The following is a 12106-nucleotide window of genomic DNA, read 5'->3' on the forward strand; positions in this document are numbered from 1 at the left end:
CCGAAGTGGAGCAGTTCAGATCCGCTCCAGTCGGCTCGGTAGGGATAGGGAGCACCTCCCCCCCCCCCCCCCCCCGCAAGAATGACAGGGCTCAAGAGAGTATGCAGCATTTATTACAAAACCAAGAGATACAAATGACCAGGACAGGAGGGTACAGTCACAGGACCTCAGACTCAGGACATGGTGCAAACAGACCCATGGGCTCAGGACCTCACATACCTGAGCCAATACCCTGGTCCTCCCCCTCCCCCTGCCCCCGCCCCCCCCATCCATCTATGTACACTTGAGGAAAACCAGGTAGGCAAGGTCTGCCCCTAATAGGTGGTCCACTAGGTAGAGTCCGGGTTAGCTTACACTTTATTTTCTTGTGCTTCTGCATGCCTGTGCCTGTCCCTGCTCGGCCTCAGCTAGGGTTGGGGAAACAGACTAGAGAGCTGTTGGCCTTGGGCAGAACTGGAGTCTGTGCTTGTCTGGGCTTCCCATCCTAACCCTCCACTCTAGGCCCCCAGTGAGTGTCACCTCCATCTTGCTAGTATGGGTTCCTGGGTCAGGGTAGGGCAGGAGGAAAGTCACACATAGACCTGGCAGGGCCGGGGTCTCCCCGTAGCCTGAATCTTCTCTTCCACAAAGGTAAATGATGCAAAGGCCACGCACAGAAAAGAAGAAAAAAAGGAGGTGGGGGGGGCAATATAAAAAAAGGTAGAACTATCCATTCTTTGCACAAGGTTCCCGCTGTCCAAAGAGGTGAGGGAGATGCTTTCTCCACGGCCACTCGACCCTCACAGGCAGGGGACAAACCACACTTGTCAAAGGCACTGTCTTAGCAATCTCTGGACATTCAACACGGGGGGCTTAGAGATGGGTGGGGTGGGGAGCAGTGGAAACAAACCCCATATCTGGTCAGCTGGGAGACCCACCATGCCCTCTGTCTGCCCTGGGAAGCAGAAGGAACACAGGAGAGGGCCTTAATACTTCCAACGGCCTCCTAAGACCACCAGGTAATCCCCCCAGAAGAGCAGAGCAAACTACAGAAGACCCCCTAGACGCAAACACTTACACACACACACACACACACACACACACACTGTTTCCTGTGACATTTAAATTAATCTGGTTGGTCCATAGAAAATAAGTATGTATATTTGGTTTTTCCTATGTACATATATATATATTTATATATATAGATAGATTTATTTATAAAACCCACCTCCCACTCTGAAGATGGGAGGAACCAGGGAAAGTCGAAGGTGGAAAAAGGGGCCCAGAAAAAGTAGAAGGCAGGGGAGAGGTGGCTGCTGAGGGAGAGGGTCCCTTTCCTCAAGTTAAGGGGGGCAAGGAGCTCCGTTAACAGTCATCTTGCGCCCCCTGCTGGTGGAGGATGGCGTCTGCAGGCAGTTCGAAGTGCCCCCGTTGGTAGCAGTGGCGGCCCCACTGGCAGTCGAAGGTGGAGTGGGGGAGGTAGGGTGGGTGGCCGGGGGGCCGTGGGAGCTGGGAGAGCCATGGGAGGGGGTCGCAGGGCTGGGCAAGGAGGAGGAGGTGGCCGGAAGGGTGGCGGGGCTGGGGGCCTTGTCGCTGACCGACTCACACTCTGATGCCCCGCTGGTGTTGGTGCCCTCTGAAGGCGTGGGCACCGTGGGCAGGGTGAGCCGCTTGCAGGCTGGCTGGACTCGGTACTTCAGGGGGAGCGGTCCATTCTGCGGCGGAAGGGGAGAGGCCAGCGATAAGGAAAGAGTGTCAGCAGAAAGACCCACCAGGGGCCACCCCATCCCTGCACCCAACCCAGACCCAACCAGGAGCAAAGGGGAGGTCTGAGCCTTGAAGAGGAGAGGGCCTGCAGAGGGGAGAGTCGGACAAGCCCAACAGGCAGATACAGAGACACAGAGCCAGTGAAGAAAGGGTGTAAGAGACGGAGGCGGCAGGGGTCGGGAGTGAGGGTGGGCTGTGAGAACCACAGGATGCAGAGGGCATCGTACACCACAGTGGCCACCCTTACTGCTGGCCCCCGTCTGGGTGGTAACAGCCAGGGGAGGGCATCAGCAAGAGATATGTGGTAGGTATGCCAGTCATCTCAGCCTTCAGGGGGCTGAGGCAGGAGGATTGCTGTGAATTCAAGGCCAGCCTGGACCTCATACCAAGTTTGAGGCCGGCCAGGGAGAGACCCGATGTCAAAAGAAAAAAAACCAAATGGCCTAGAGCTGACCTGGTATGATGAGCCACCCAGGCCTGGCTCCAGAGACAAGGGATGAACTGCGTGACCTAAGAGGGTGTCTCCTGTCACTGTGGCCACGGACCATGCCAGGCCCAGTGGGACGCTCCTTCCTGGGACTGCCCCCACCTTGTACCACCAGCTCACAGGCTCACCCTCCGCCAGGGGTAGATGTAGGCTATGTCCATGAGGGTGTAATATTCCTTCAGGGGCTCATCTTCATAGAGGATCTCCACCTGGAAGGAAGGAAGGAAGGACTTCAGGAGGCCGCAGTTGTACCCCTGACGGCCAGGGCTGCGAGTCTTGGAGGCTGGATGGGAGTGAATGAAAGATGGATTGCCGGAGACCCCTCCCTACTGTAGATGTGACTTCCCTTGTGGAACTGTCCCAAGTCCTCCAACCTGCTGATGGGGAGGGGCTCTGGAGAGCCAGCAAGGTCAAGGGGACCCCGTGACCCAGGCCCCTTAGGGAACCGCAGGAGCAGCTTGGATAGGATCATCCCTGCCTCTGACCTCACCGGTGAACGGAACAGTGCCTACCGTCTCCCGACCCCAAGTGTGGGCGCAGTGAGGCCTCTGCAGGAGCAGCGTCTAGGAGCTTGTCAAAGATGCACGCACGCACGCACGCACGCACGGTCACAGAATCAGACCCACGCGGGATCCTGTGTTGCCGTGTTCTACAGGGTTGGCGGGTCTGTGTCCTAGAGTCCCTGGCCCTCTTGAAGGCCTGACATTTTTTTACACACACGCCTCCCTGGTCTTGGGCCTTCTGCACACCAACTACAATTACAGACCGTCTTGTCCTAAACAGTTGGGCTAGCCTGCCTGTTCCTGCCGGTCCAGCTAGAGAACTACGTGATGCCCGTCAACCACACTGACGGACCCCTGACATCTGAGATGGCGCAGGCGTTCACCTTGTACTTGCTGGGTACGTCCATCTTGTTGCGGAGGAACTTTGCGAGGTGCATGACGGTCATGGCTGCTGGACACCGCAGGAAACGCACCCCTGTCTGGGGAGGGGAGAGGTCCCAGTGAGAAGGTCTACCCCGTGGCCCTCTCAGCTCACTCCTGGGAAGGCCCCAACACTCACCTTCTCCTTGTCCCCATCCCCATTCTCCACGAGGCTCTTCTTCTCCTCTCGGTCCCTGGAGGAGACAGAAGCGAAAGACGGAGGAGTTGCTGGACCAAATCGGATGGGGTCTCGGAGGATGAGCCAGGGTGGAAAAATGGCTTGGGTTGAACTTGCCTGACTCCTTCGTAGAACTCAATGGATAGACTGACAATCTCATCGTCGCCCAGAGCCCCCTTCTCCTGCTCTAGGACCTCGCCGCGGTCCTCGTTGGAGCCATTGGGGACTGTAGAAGGAGACAGCTCAGAGGGGTTGGTCAGAGAGAGAGCAAGGGGCTGAGGACCTAGGGAACGGGAGCGGGTGGCTCAGAGGCTGAGCTCACCCCCTCTGCATAACACCCTCTGGGGGCGGGGGTTGGGTGGGGGCAGCCCTAGGTGAAGACACTCACCCTCCGTCAGGGGGTACGCCGCATAGAAGTCCCGCCGCCGTTTCATCTCATCTAAAGGAAGGAGGCAGGCGTGAGCGGGCAGCTGTTGGGAAATGGGGGAGGCTAGCTGGGCAGCACAGGCAGGGAGGGGCTTGTGATACCTTTAAAAAGCCCAGGCACCAACTTGTAGACAATGTCCTGGAGGGTTTTGTCTGACCTGGGGAAAGAATGGTACACAGACGTTAGCAGCGACAGATCATACCTTCGTCTCTCCAGCCAGGGATCAGCTTGACAGCCCTTATCCACAGCCAGCAGCCAGGCATGCGGGTTCTGGTATTCCCTAGCCTATCCACAGCCAGCAGCCAGGCATGCAGGTTCTGGTATTCCCTAGCCTATCCACAGCCAGCAGCCAGGCATGCGGGTTCTGGTATTCCCTAGCCTACCCACAGCCAGCAGCCAGGCATGCAGGTTCTGGTATTCCCTAGCCTACCCACAGCCAGCAGCCAGGCATGCAGGTTCTGGTATTCCCTAGCCTATCCACAGCCAGCAGCCAGGCATGCAGGTTCTGGTATTCCCTAGCCTATCCACAGCCAGGCATGCAGGTTCTGGTATTCCCTAGCCTATCCACAGCCAGCAGCCAGGCATGCGGGTTCTGGTATTCCCTAGCCTACCCACAGCCAGCAGCCAGGCATGCGGGTTCTGGTATTCCCTAGCCTACCCACAGCCAGCAGCCAGGCATGCGGGTTCTGGTATTCCCTAGCCTATCCACAGCCGGCAGCCAGGCATGCGGGTTCTGGTATTCCCTAGCCTATCCACAGCCAGCAGCCAGGCATGCAGGTTCTGGTATTCCCTAGCCTATCCACAGCCAGCAGCCAGGCATGCAGGTTCTGGTATTCCCTAGCCTACGTCAAGCCGGAAGCCACCGGGAGGCAGGGTGAGAGGACACAAGCCCACCTGATGCTCAGCAGCGGCCGGGTTTTATGGACCTGGATGTCACACATGGGGCAGTATTTGTTGGTCTCCAAGTAGCGCACGATGCAGGTTTTGCAGACTTAGGGTGCGGACGGAGAGAGGACAGTCAGAACCCCTTCTGCCCAGGCCTTCCCTTCCCACCTTGACCCAGTGGCTCAGGATTGCTCGCATGGCATGTGCGTGCACACATCTGGCCTGCTGCGCCTTGTCCACCCTTAGGACCCGTGTCTCTGTGTGAGGCAGGATGGTGTCCGGCCTCACAAAGTGTACCAAGTCCCAGGCGCCTCTGAGCCAGTCTGGTAAGACATCCCACCAGTCCTGGATCTCTTGGCACCAATCCGACAGTGCAGACGAGTGACCCCCAAGTCTTCAGGGGTCAAACCAGCCAGAGATACCAGGGAAAGTGGAGGTTTCTGATGCTGCCCCTGGGATGAACGTCTGGGCCCAGGACTACCCCCACTTTGTCCCTTCTTAGCACTCTCTCAGTGACCCAGCGTCTGCTCTCCAGGGCAGCAAGGGCTGTGTACCAGTTTCCCCAAGCTGGGCACCCCCGTACCCAACTCACAGGAATGCAAGCACTCCACAATGGTGGTGGCGTCGATGAAATAACCCCCACAGAGGGCACACATGAGGTGAGGATTCAGCTCCGTGATTTTAATCCGTGTGGTCCGATGCATGGTGCCGGGGGTGAGGACGGAGGAGACTTGGGAAGTGTCACCCTGGGAAACAGAAATGGGATCAGAAACCCAGCCACCCTAAGCCACTTCCCCACACTGCTTCAATCGACAGCTTTCCTGAGCCGACGCCCCCCACCCCCCTTGTTTTTCTGTCTCAGATGTGGAACCAGGCACACGTCTGAGGCTGGCTGTCTCTGGGCCTCCCTCTAAGTGTTCACTGGGTGTTGGGGGCTCAGGAGGTTTCTCCCACTTTGAGAAACAAGGTCGTGGACCATCTCAGAAGCAGCAAGAAGGACTGAAGTCAGACCATAAGAAACACTAACCAACTCTTGAAGATGGATGTGGGAGGGCAAGAAAATGGAAGATCTTCCTGGGAGCTGGGTGGCACCCCTTTAATCCCAGCACTCGGGAGGCAGAGGCAGGCGGATCTCTGTGTGTTTGAAGCCAGCCTGGTCTACAGAGTGAGATCCAGGACAGGCTCCAAAAGCTACATAGAGAAACCCTGACTTGAAACTTCCCCCACCCCCTAGAAAAGATCTTCCTGGGACACATGGCCTGTGAGAGGGCTCACCATACCTGGTGCTTGCAGCCAAGCCTAGTGACCCACACGATGGAAAGAGAGAAAAAAACCCAAATAGCTGCAAGTTGTCCTTTACACACACACACACACACACACACACACACACACACACACTCTAAACGTAAGAAAAATTTTTAACAATATTCCTGATTCCAACCCACATCCATTCAAGTCATCAAATTTATTTACCAAGTACTAACAGCTATGAGAAATCGTCCAGACAACTCAATTCACAGACCAAAATGAAGAATAAATTACCGCTGCTCCATCAATGAGAGATTCATCATGGGGAAGCCTTCTTGAGAGGTACGAGGACACAGGCCTATTGCTTGTCCTTTTGGCTGGGTCCCTCTTAGTCCTCAGAACACTCCCCTCCTAAGGTCCCTGGACACATACAGCTCCTTGCATGTCTCCATGCCCTGACCCTTTGGCCTTCCAGCTGAGAACCCTAAGGCTGGTTCATTATGTCCCATGTTATGAAGAAGCTGTAGGCCCAGCCTGGCACTGGATTCTACAGGTAGTGTAAGAGCCTGGCAAAAAGACCTTTACTGCACTGTGGTGAGAACCACGCCATGGTGCCCCCCCACCCCAAGGCACACTAAGTGCTCTCCAGTGTGCGCATGGTCCAGGAACCCACTTTCATGAACACACAGAATGGCTTCATGTGCCTCTGGGATCTCACCTCACCCCAACCTGGTGACTTCTGCCACCTGTGTTCAAGGCTCCCCACCAGCAAACCACAGGCTCCCCCAGACCCCTGCCACCACTGGGCAGAGAACGTGCTCTGCCCCCAGCTCTCCAATGCACCTGGCCAGACCCTAGCAGGCCAAGGTCATTTCAAAGCTGACTCTGGCTCTGGACTGGAGGAGGCCTGCCTCTTTCCTTCTCTCCCAGAGCGAAAGCCCAGGAGCTGGGCCTGAGAGGCTGGCCAAGCCCCAACCGCGCCTTTATAACATACAACCTCTTTTCTTTTCCAGAAAGATTTCTAAAGCCACCACACTGGCTTTTCTAGGACAAGAAATTCACAGCCAGGATCAGCAGTTTCTATAGAGACCCCAGGATGAGCCTGGCCAGGACCCAAACAGCCAATAAGGCCCCAGGGCACCTGGCCAGAGACTGGGATAGATGGAGAGACACAAAGGCCACACTTGGGACAGACACCGAGTTGCAGAAAAGAAAGAGTGAGCAAGGCGGCCAGAGGCACCCACCCCTGGCCCTCAAACCTGGCCTGCAGAGTCTCTGCCCCTATAGGTGGCCCTAGCTGGTCCTCCCTGCATGGGTCCCCCTTCACAATTTCAAAGAGGCTGCTGGCTACTCTACTGTTTAGTTGTTTCCATGGTAACATAGTCCCTGGCAAGCAGCCCAAATATTATTACAACCATCCAGAGGATAGAACAGACTCCGAGTGGCTGTCTCTTTGAGCGTGGGTAATAGCCACCGTGTGGGGACGTGCTGTCTGGGCTTCCAAAGGTACTTCATGTGACTGCTTGCCTTGTGTATGTCTGTGTCCGGAGACACACCGAGACAGAAGCAAACTGTATCGGAGTCGGATCCAGCCAGGGAAGCTAGGCTGCTAGGGTAAGTACCCCCGACACCTGGTACACATATGCAGCACGCGCGCGCGCACGGATGGATGGATGGACGGACGGACGGACGGACACACACACACACACACACACACACACACACACACACACACACACACGAGAATATATGCGCTCTTCACACTGCCTCAGGCATTTCAGTCACAGGCTTACTTTCTTTCCAAATGGATAGATACCGGTCTCTAAGAAGCCACAGGAGCCCCACTCAGCCCATCAGTTTTGAGGTTTCATACAAGAGCAGCCCCCAGGTCCCTTTCTGGGCTCAGAGTAGTAAGGGAAGGAGATGCCATGGACTGAAAAGCTCCTTGTCTCCCCTGGGAGCAGAGAGCCTCCCTGTTCCCCATCCTCATCCCTAGGGGCCTCAGAAAGCCACCACTAGCACTGGGGGTGGGGAGAGGCACTGATTGGCTCCCCACCTGATTGCCATGGTTACCTGCAGGGCCCTGTCAGCAGGTGCCAAGAGTATCTGTAAACAGGAGATCCGAGTCCCCAGAGCATCCCCTCCCCATTTCCCTGCCCAGGATCAGGACCTGTGTTCCATCCTCCCCACACAGGGGCTGTGATGCTGGGGGAACAAGAGGGACAAGGGATGGTGGCACCGGATCACTCTGGAGGGGACAGTGGGAAAGGGCCTGGCGAAGAAAAAGTGAAAGACATAGGTCCCAAGAAGCAGAAAAGGGGCGGAGGCCATTTGGAACTGGTCTCATTGGCGCTGGGGAAGAGGCCAGAACCAACTACATCCCCCCACCCCCCACCCCCAGTCTTTATCTGGAGTCTGGATCTGTTCTCCCTGGCCCTAGCTCCTGGCTCCCAGTGGCCCCAGGCAGGAAAGGGGCCTGGTCAGCACCTGCACCCAGTCCCTTGCTCATCTGCATCCGAATCTCTCCCCAGGCTCCCAGCTCCCCCCCCCCCCCCCCCCCGACAGCCATCTCACATCTCTCCAGAGAACCAGACTTCCTTCTCTCCTGCAGGTGCTGCTGGCCTCTGACAACACAGAGAGGGTCCTGCTGCTCCTGGGGACACCAGCCACAAAATCATCAAATCAAGCCCCAGGCCCTGAGAGGTCATTCAAGGTCACACCCTAGCCTTTGACTAGCAGAGGTCGATGTGATCTTTGAAGGCATGTTATGCAGGCTCCTCATTTTACAGATGAAAAGCTCAGGTGTGACTTGTCCAAGGTCACACAGAGAAACAGGGGCAATGCTGGGACAAGTATCTGCCTGCCTCCTGTTCTAATGCTTTTCATATGCTGGCGCCCAGTAGCTGCTCCTTACTCAGCTGAAGCGCTGAGCCAGTGGGTAGAAGGGCAGGAAGCTCATACATGAACCTGCTGAAAGGGAGGCAAAAGCTAATGCCTACAACACTTGCACGTGTAGATGGGGGAAACTGAGGCACCATGCAAACAGAGTGAGCCAGGGTCTAGTGTGTAGACATGAATTTCTAGCATTCGTTCCCGGGCCAGCTTCATAGACCCAACTGTGCAAACCTCATGTGTTTACATGTGGGCCAGAGCATTCTGCACAAGGACCCTGTGAATCTCTCATCTCATCTTTTCCTAACCTTTGACACTGGAAAAAGGCTGGAAGCCTCTTCCACCCACCACTCAGCTCCTGAAGATAAAATTAAGAACAAAACAAAACAAACAAAAAACCAAAAACCCAAAGAATATACCCAGGGCAACACTGCATGACACACAGATCCGGAGCCAGACACACCCCCTGCACCTCACATTCACAGCGCCCAGAGCCAGATAAGGGTGGTCACACACAAGACACACAGACACTCGGCCAGACACACAACACAGCATGCACAGCTAGACTGGAGCCAGGCTCCCACTCCACAGATGTAGAAACCATTCCCACCTACCCCATCACATCCTGCCTGAAACCGGAACCACCAAGATTAACCTTCTATGAACCCCTGGCCTTCTCAGGGTAAATTATAATTTAAGTTTTCCAGCAACAAAGGCAGCTCGGCCCCCCCAGCACGGCTCTGGGGCCAGAGGCTGGCGGACTACAGTTGACTTCTGACCTGTACAATATGTAACCTCTTCCACGTCAGGCTCTCTCCGTTCCCATGGCAACAGCCACATCAACCAGCTCTCAGGGAGTCATCTTCCCTCCTCCCTGCTCACCCCCCAATACTTCAACTTGAACAGAATCAGGCGACAGCCGGACTGGATCGTGGAGTCTGTTTCCTGCTCACATTCTGAACACAGCTCTAAGTGCACAAGCCCCAGCCTTAAACCAGGGGAACCCCTGGGAAAACCTCTCCACCAGAACGCTGCAACAGAGCTGGCTTTATGCTCCTCCGATTACAGTAATAACACCTTGGAGCAGGGATAGGGATGTGTGTCGGCGGGGGTGGGGGATGGGGGGTGTTGTCATGAGTTTCAGGAACAGTACAACTGCAAGAAGTCTAGAGCGGGAGGCCCAGGACCGTGAGAGCTGGCTAAGAGAAGCCCCTCCCTCAGCGAGAGGGAGCCCAAGAGAGACCGAGGCAGCCTGGGGATGGCGGGAGCCGGACTGGGGGCTCTGAGAGACAAAAGGCTCTGGGAAAACTCGAGGTAACACCTGTATATACTTAAACATTTACATTCACACATACACACCCTCCTCCTCGCTCGAGCCAAGCAGAGCAATTTTGGGTAGACCCAGGGAGTGGGGGGAGGGAAAAGAGGGGGCTTGCCTAGACGCCCCTGGGAGATAGGAAGGGCGCGCAGGGTGTCTGCAGGCCAAGGGTTCCCCAGCTTTCGGAGCTAGCGGCGCCACGGCTCAGAGAAGAAAGAGTAGCCGCTTCCATTCGCCCCCCTCCCCCATGGAAAAAGGGCCAGCTCATCAGCCCCCCTGGCCACTACGGGTGAAAGGAGAAAGCATGCTAAGCCTCCCCGCGCGCCCACCCTACCCCCTCCACCCGTGCTTCCCCCGGAGCCCAGGTCAAAGGATCAGGCACCCCGGTGACCGAGTGGCCACTCCCTCCTTCCCCAGAGCCAAACTTTGGTGGGGCCCCCAGGAGGGAGGTAGAGGAAAAGCTCGGCCGAGGTGGTTCGGGGAGGGGGCGGGGCGCCTCGCACCGGGACTGGGGAAAGGGACCTCTGGGGGAGGTGCCCGGGATCCGGACCCCAGCAGTTAGGGCGCCCTCCCCCGGCCTCGCAGCCGCCAGAAAGCCAAGTCCCCTTCCTCCGGGCCTCAAGTCCTCGCGCGTCCATCACGCTCACTGCCCACGCGAGAGGCGACCCTTGCCCGACTCGAAGGGGGGGGGGCTGATCGGCCAGAGCCCCAGTCTGCTCCGGCTGGTGGGGACACTGGGGTCGGTGGGGGGGGGCGACACCCACCCTGGCGTGTGTCCCCAAAGCCCTCGTGGCCGCCCGGACCCTCCCCCTCGATACCTCGCCAGCAGGGTCTTAGCAGGGGGGCTGCTGCACAAAGAGGAGGTGGTCGAGGGAGACGCCAAATCGCTAAGAGGGGGAATCCACTTCGGCCATCTTGGAAGGGAGGAAAGGGAAAAAAAAGAGAGACCGGGAACGGGAGAAAGAAAGGCGGACCGGGCGAGCTTGGACAGCGGCTGGCGGGGCGGGAAGGGGACGCGATCGGCAGGCCAGGCCCGGGGCTCTCGGCTCCCGCTGGGGTCTGCGGGGAAAGGTGGACCGGCCCGGGTCGCCAGCCCCAGACGCTTACGAGGTAGCAAGGGTGCAGGCGCGAGTCGGCGTCCGCTTACCTGGCTTCGGGGTCCGGTGGGTCTCGGGGAGGGGGGGATGGGAGGGAGGGAGGGAAGGGAGGGGAGGGGGGCCACAGCCCTGTCGCTCGCTCGGTCGGCGGGAGGGGAGAAACCTATGGTAAGAAAGGAGTTTGTAAGAGCAGCTTGGGGTGGGAGGGAGAGTGGGGAGGGGAGGGGACGAGAGGGGAGGGGAGGGGCGGGGGGGGCGACAAAATGGCTTTTTTTCCTCCAGACAAGAGTAGGTCCCGCCCACTACTCACCCACGTGACCTCATTCCTTCAGGATGTTTGCAGAGAGGGAAAGAGGAGGGGGAGAGGCTAGCTCAGCTGCTCCCCACGGCCGTGCTCTGGGCCTCCCCCAACCCGAGACCCCCCTCGCATCCAAAGAGACCCCTTGAACCCGGAGGAGAGATCCTGTGGTGTTACCTCCAGCCACGATACTTCCTCCTCCTAAATTAAGTGTGCTCCCCCCCACCCCCCCGGCCGACCCTGCGATCCCTTCTCTAGCTGGGGAGCTTGGAAAATGGTGAGATGCAGACTGGGCGGAAATGTGTCTCGCAGCACCCGCTGCCTCGCCGCCACCAAAGGGCGCTGGGGCGGGGGACTCGGCGCCGCCGGCCACGCGTCCATGCGAGGTTTACTCACTTCGGCTGACAGTCCCTTGAGATTCCTAAGTGCGTGGGTGACCCGGAGCGTGGGGGACCCCCCTCCCCCCCGGGGGACGCCGCACCTCCCCGGGAGCGCACGGCGGCCGCGGGGCTTGGCTGCGGCCGCGGCTGGCGCGCTCGGCGTGCTCCGGCGGAGAAAGAATGGAACGCAATCCGGGGCGGGGAGAGCAGCCCGAGACACGAATTCG

The 12106-nt window shown here is 57.8% G+C and overlaps 1 protein-coding gene across 3 annotated transcripts; it reads right to left on the minus strand.

Annotated features, from left to right (window-relative positions):
• Nucleotides 1-95: 95 nt before the first annotated feature.
• On the minus strand, nucleotides 96-11430 carry Pcgf2 (polycomb group ring finger 2). Of its 3 annotated transcripts, none has more exons than XM_006971865.4 (10): nucleotides 11252-11430; nucleotides 5239-5392; nucleotides 4656-4752; nucleotides 3863-3918; nucleotides 3723-3773; nucleotides 3452-3560; nucleotides 3296-3350; nucleotides 3120-3215; nucleotides 2362-2442; nucleotides 96-1694 (listed from the first exon to the last, which is right to left on the minus strand). In XM_006971865.4, the coding sequence occupies exons 2-10, from the start codon at nucleotides 5348-5350 to the stop codon at nucleotides 1323-1325; spliced, it is 1029 nt and encodes a 342-aa protein (XP_006971927.2). In that variant the 5' UTR covers nucleotides 5351-5392; nucleotides 11252-11430; the 3' UTR covers nucleotides 96-1322. The 3 variants fall into 3 exon arrangements, with proteins under 3 accessions (XP_006971927.2, XP_015862883.2, XP_015862886.2); XM_016007397.3 differs by having other exon boundaries at nucleotides 3452-3617; nucleotides 11252-11364; XM_016007400.3 differs by lacking the exon at nucleotides 11252-11430 and adding an exon at nucleotides 10923-11214 and having other exon boundaries at nucleotides 3452-3617.
• Nucleotides 11431-12106: the final 676 nt, after the last annotated feature.

This window comes from Peromyscus maniculatus, chromosome 8, assembly GCF_049852395.1.
Source record: "Peromyscus maniculatus bairdii isolate BWxNUB_F1_BW_parent chromosome 8, HU_Pman_BW_mat_3.1, whole genome shotgun sequence".
Taxonomy (NCBI): domain Eukaryota; kingdom Metazoa; phylum Chordata; class Mammalia; order Rodentia; family Cricetidae; genus Peromyscus; species Peromyscus maniculatus.

Bases quoted from the DNA above. Each gene is read 5' to 3' on its own strand.
- Pcgf2 (XM_016007397.3), bottom strand. From the start codon at position 5,350: ATGCATCGGACCACACGGATTAAAATCACGGAGCTGAATCCTCACCTC. The intron at 3,351-3,451 runs GCAAGTTCAACC...TGTCTCCTCCAG, and splicing joins GAGTTCTACGAAGGAGTCAG to GGACCGAGAGGAGAAGAAGA. The intron at 2,443-3,119 runs GTGAACGCCTGC...CCTTCCTTCCAG, and splicing joins ACGTACCCAGCAAGTACAAG to GTGGAGATCCTCTATGAAGA.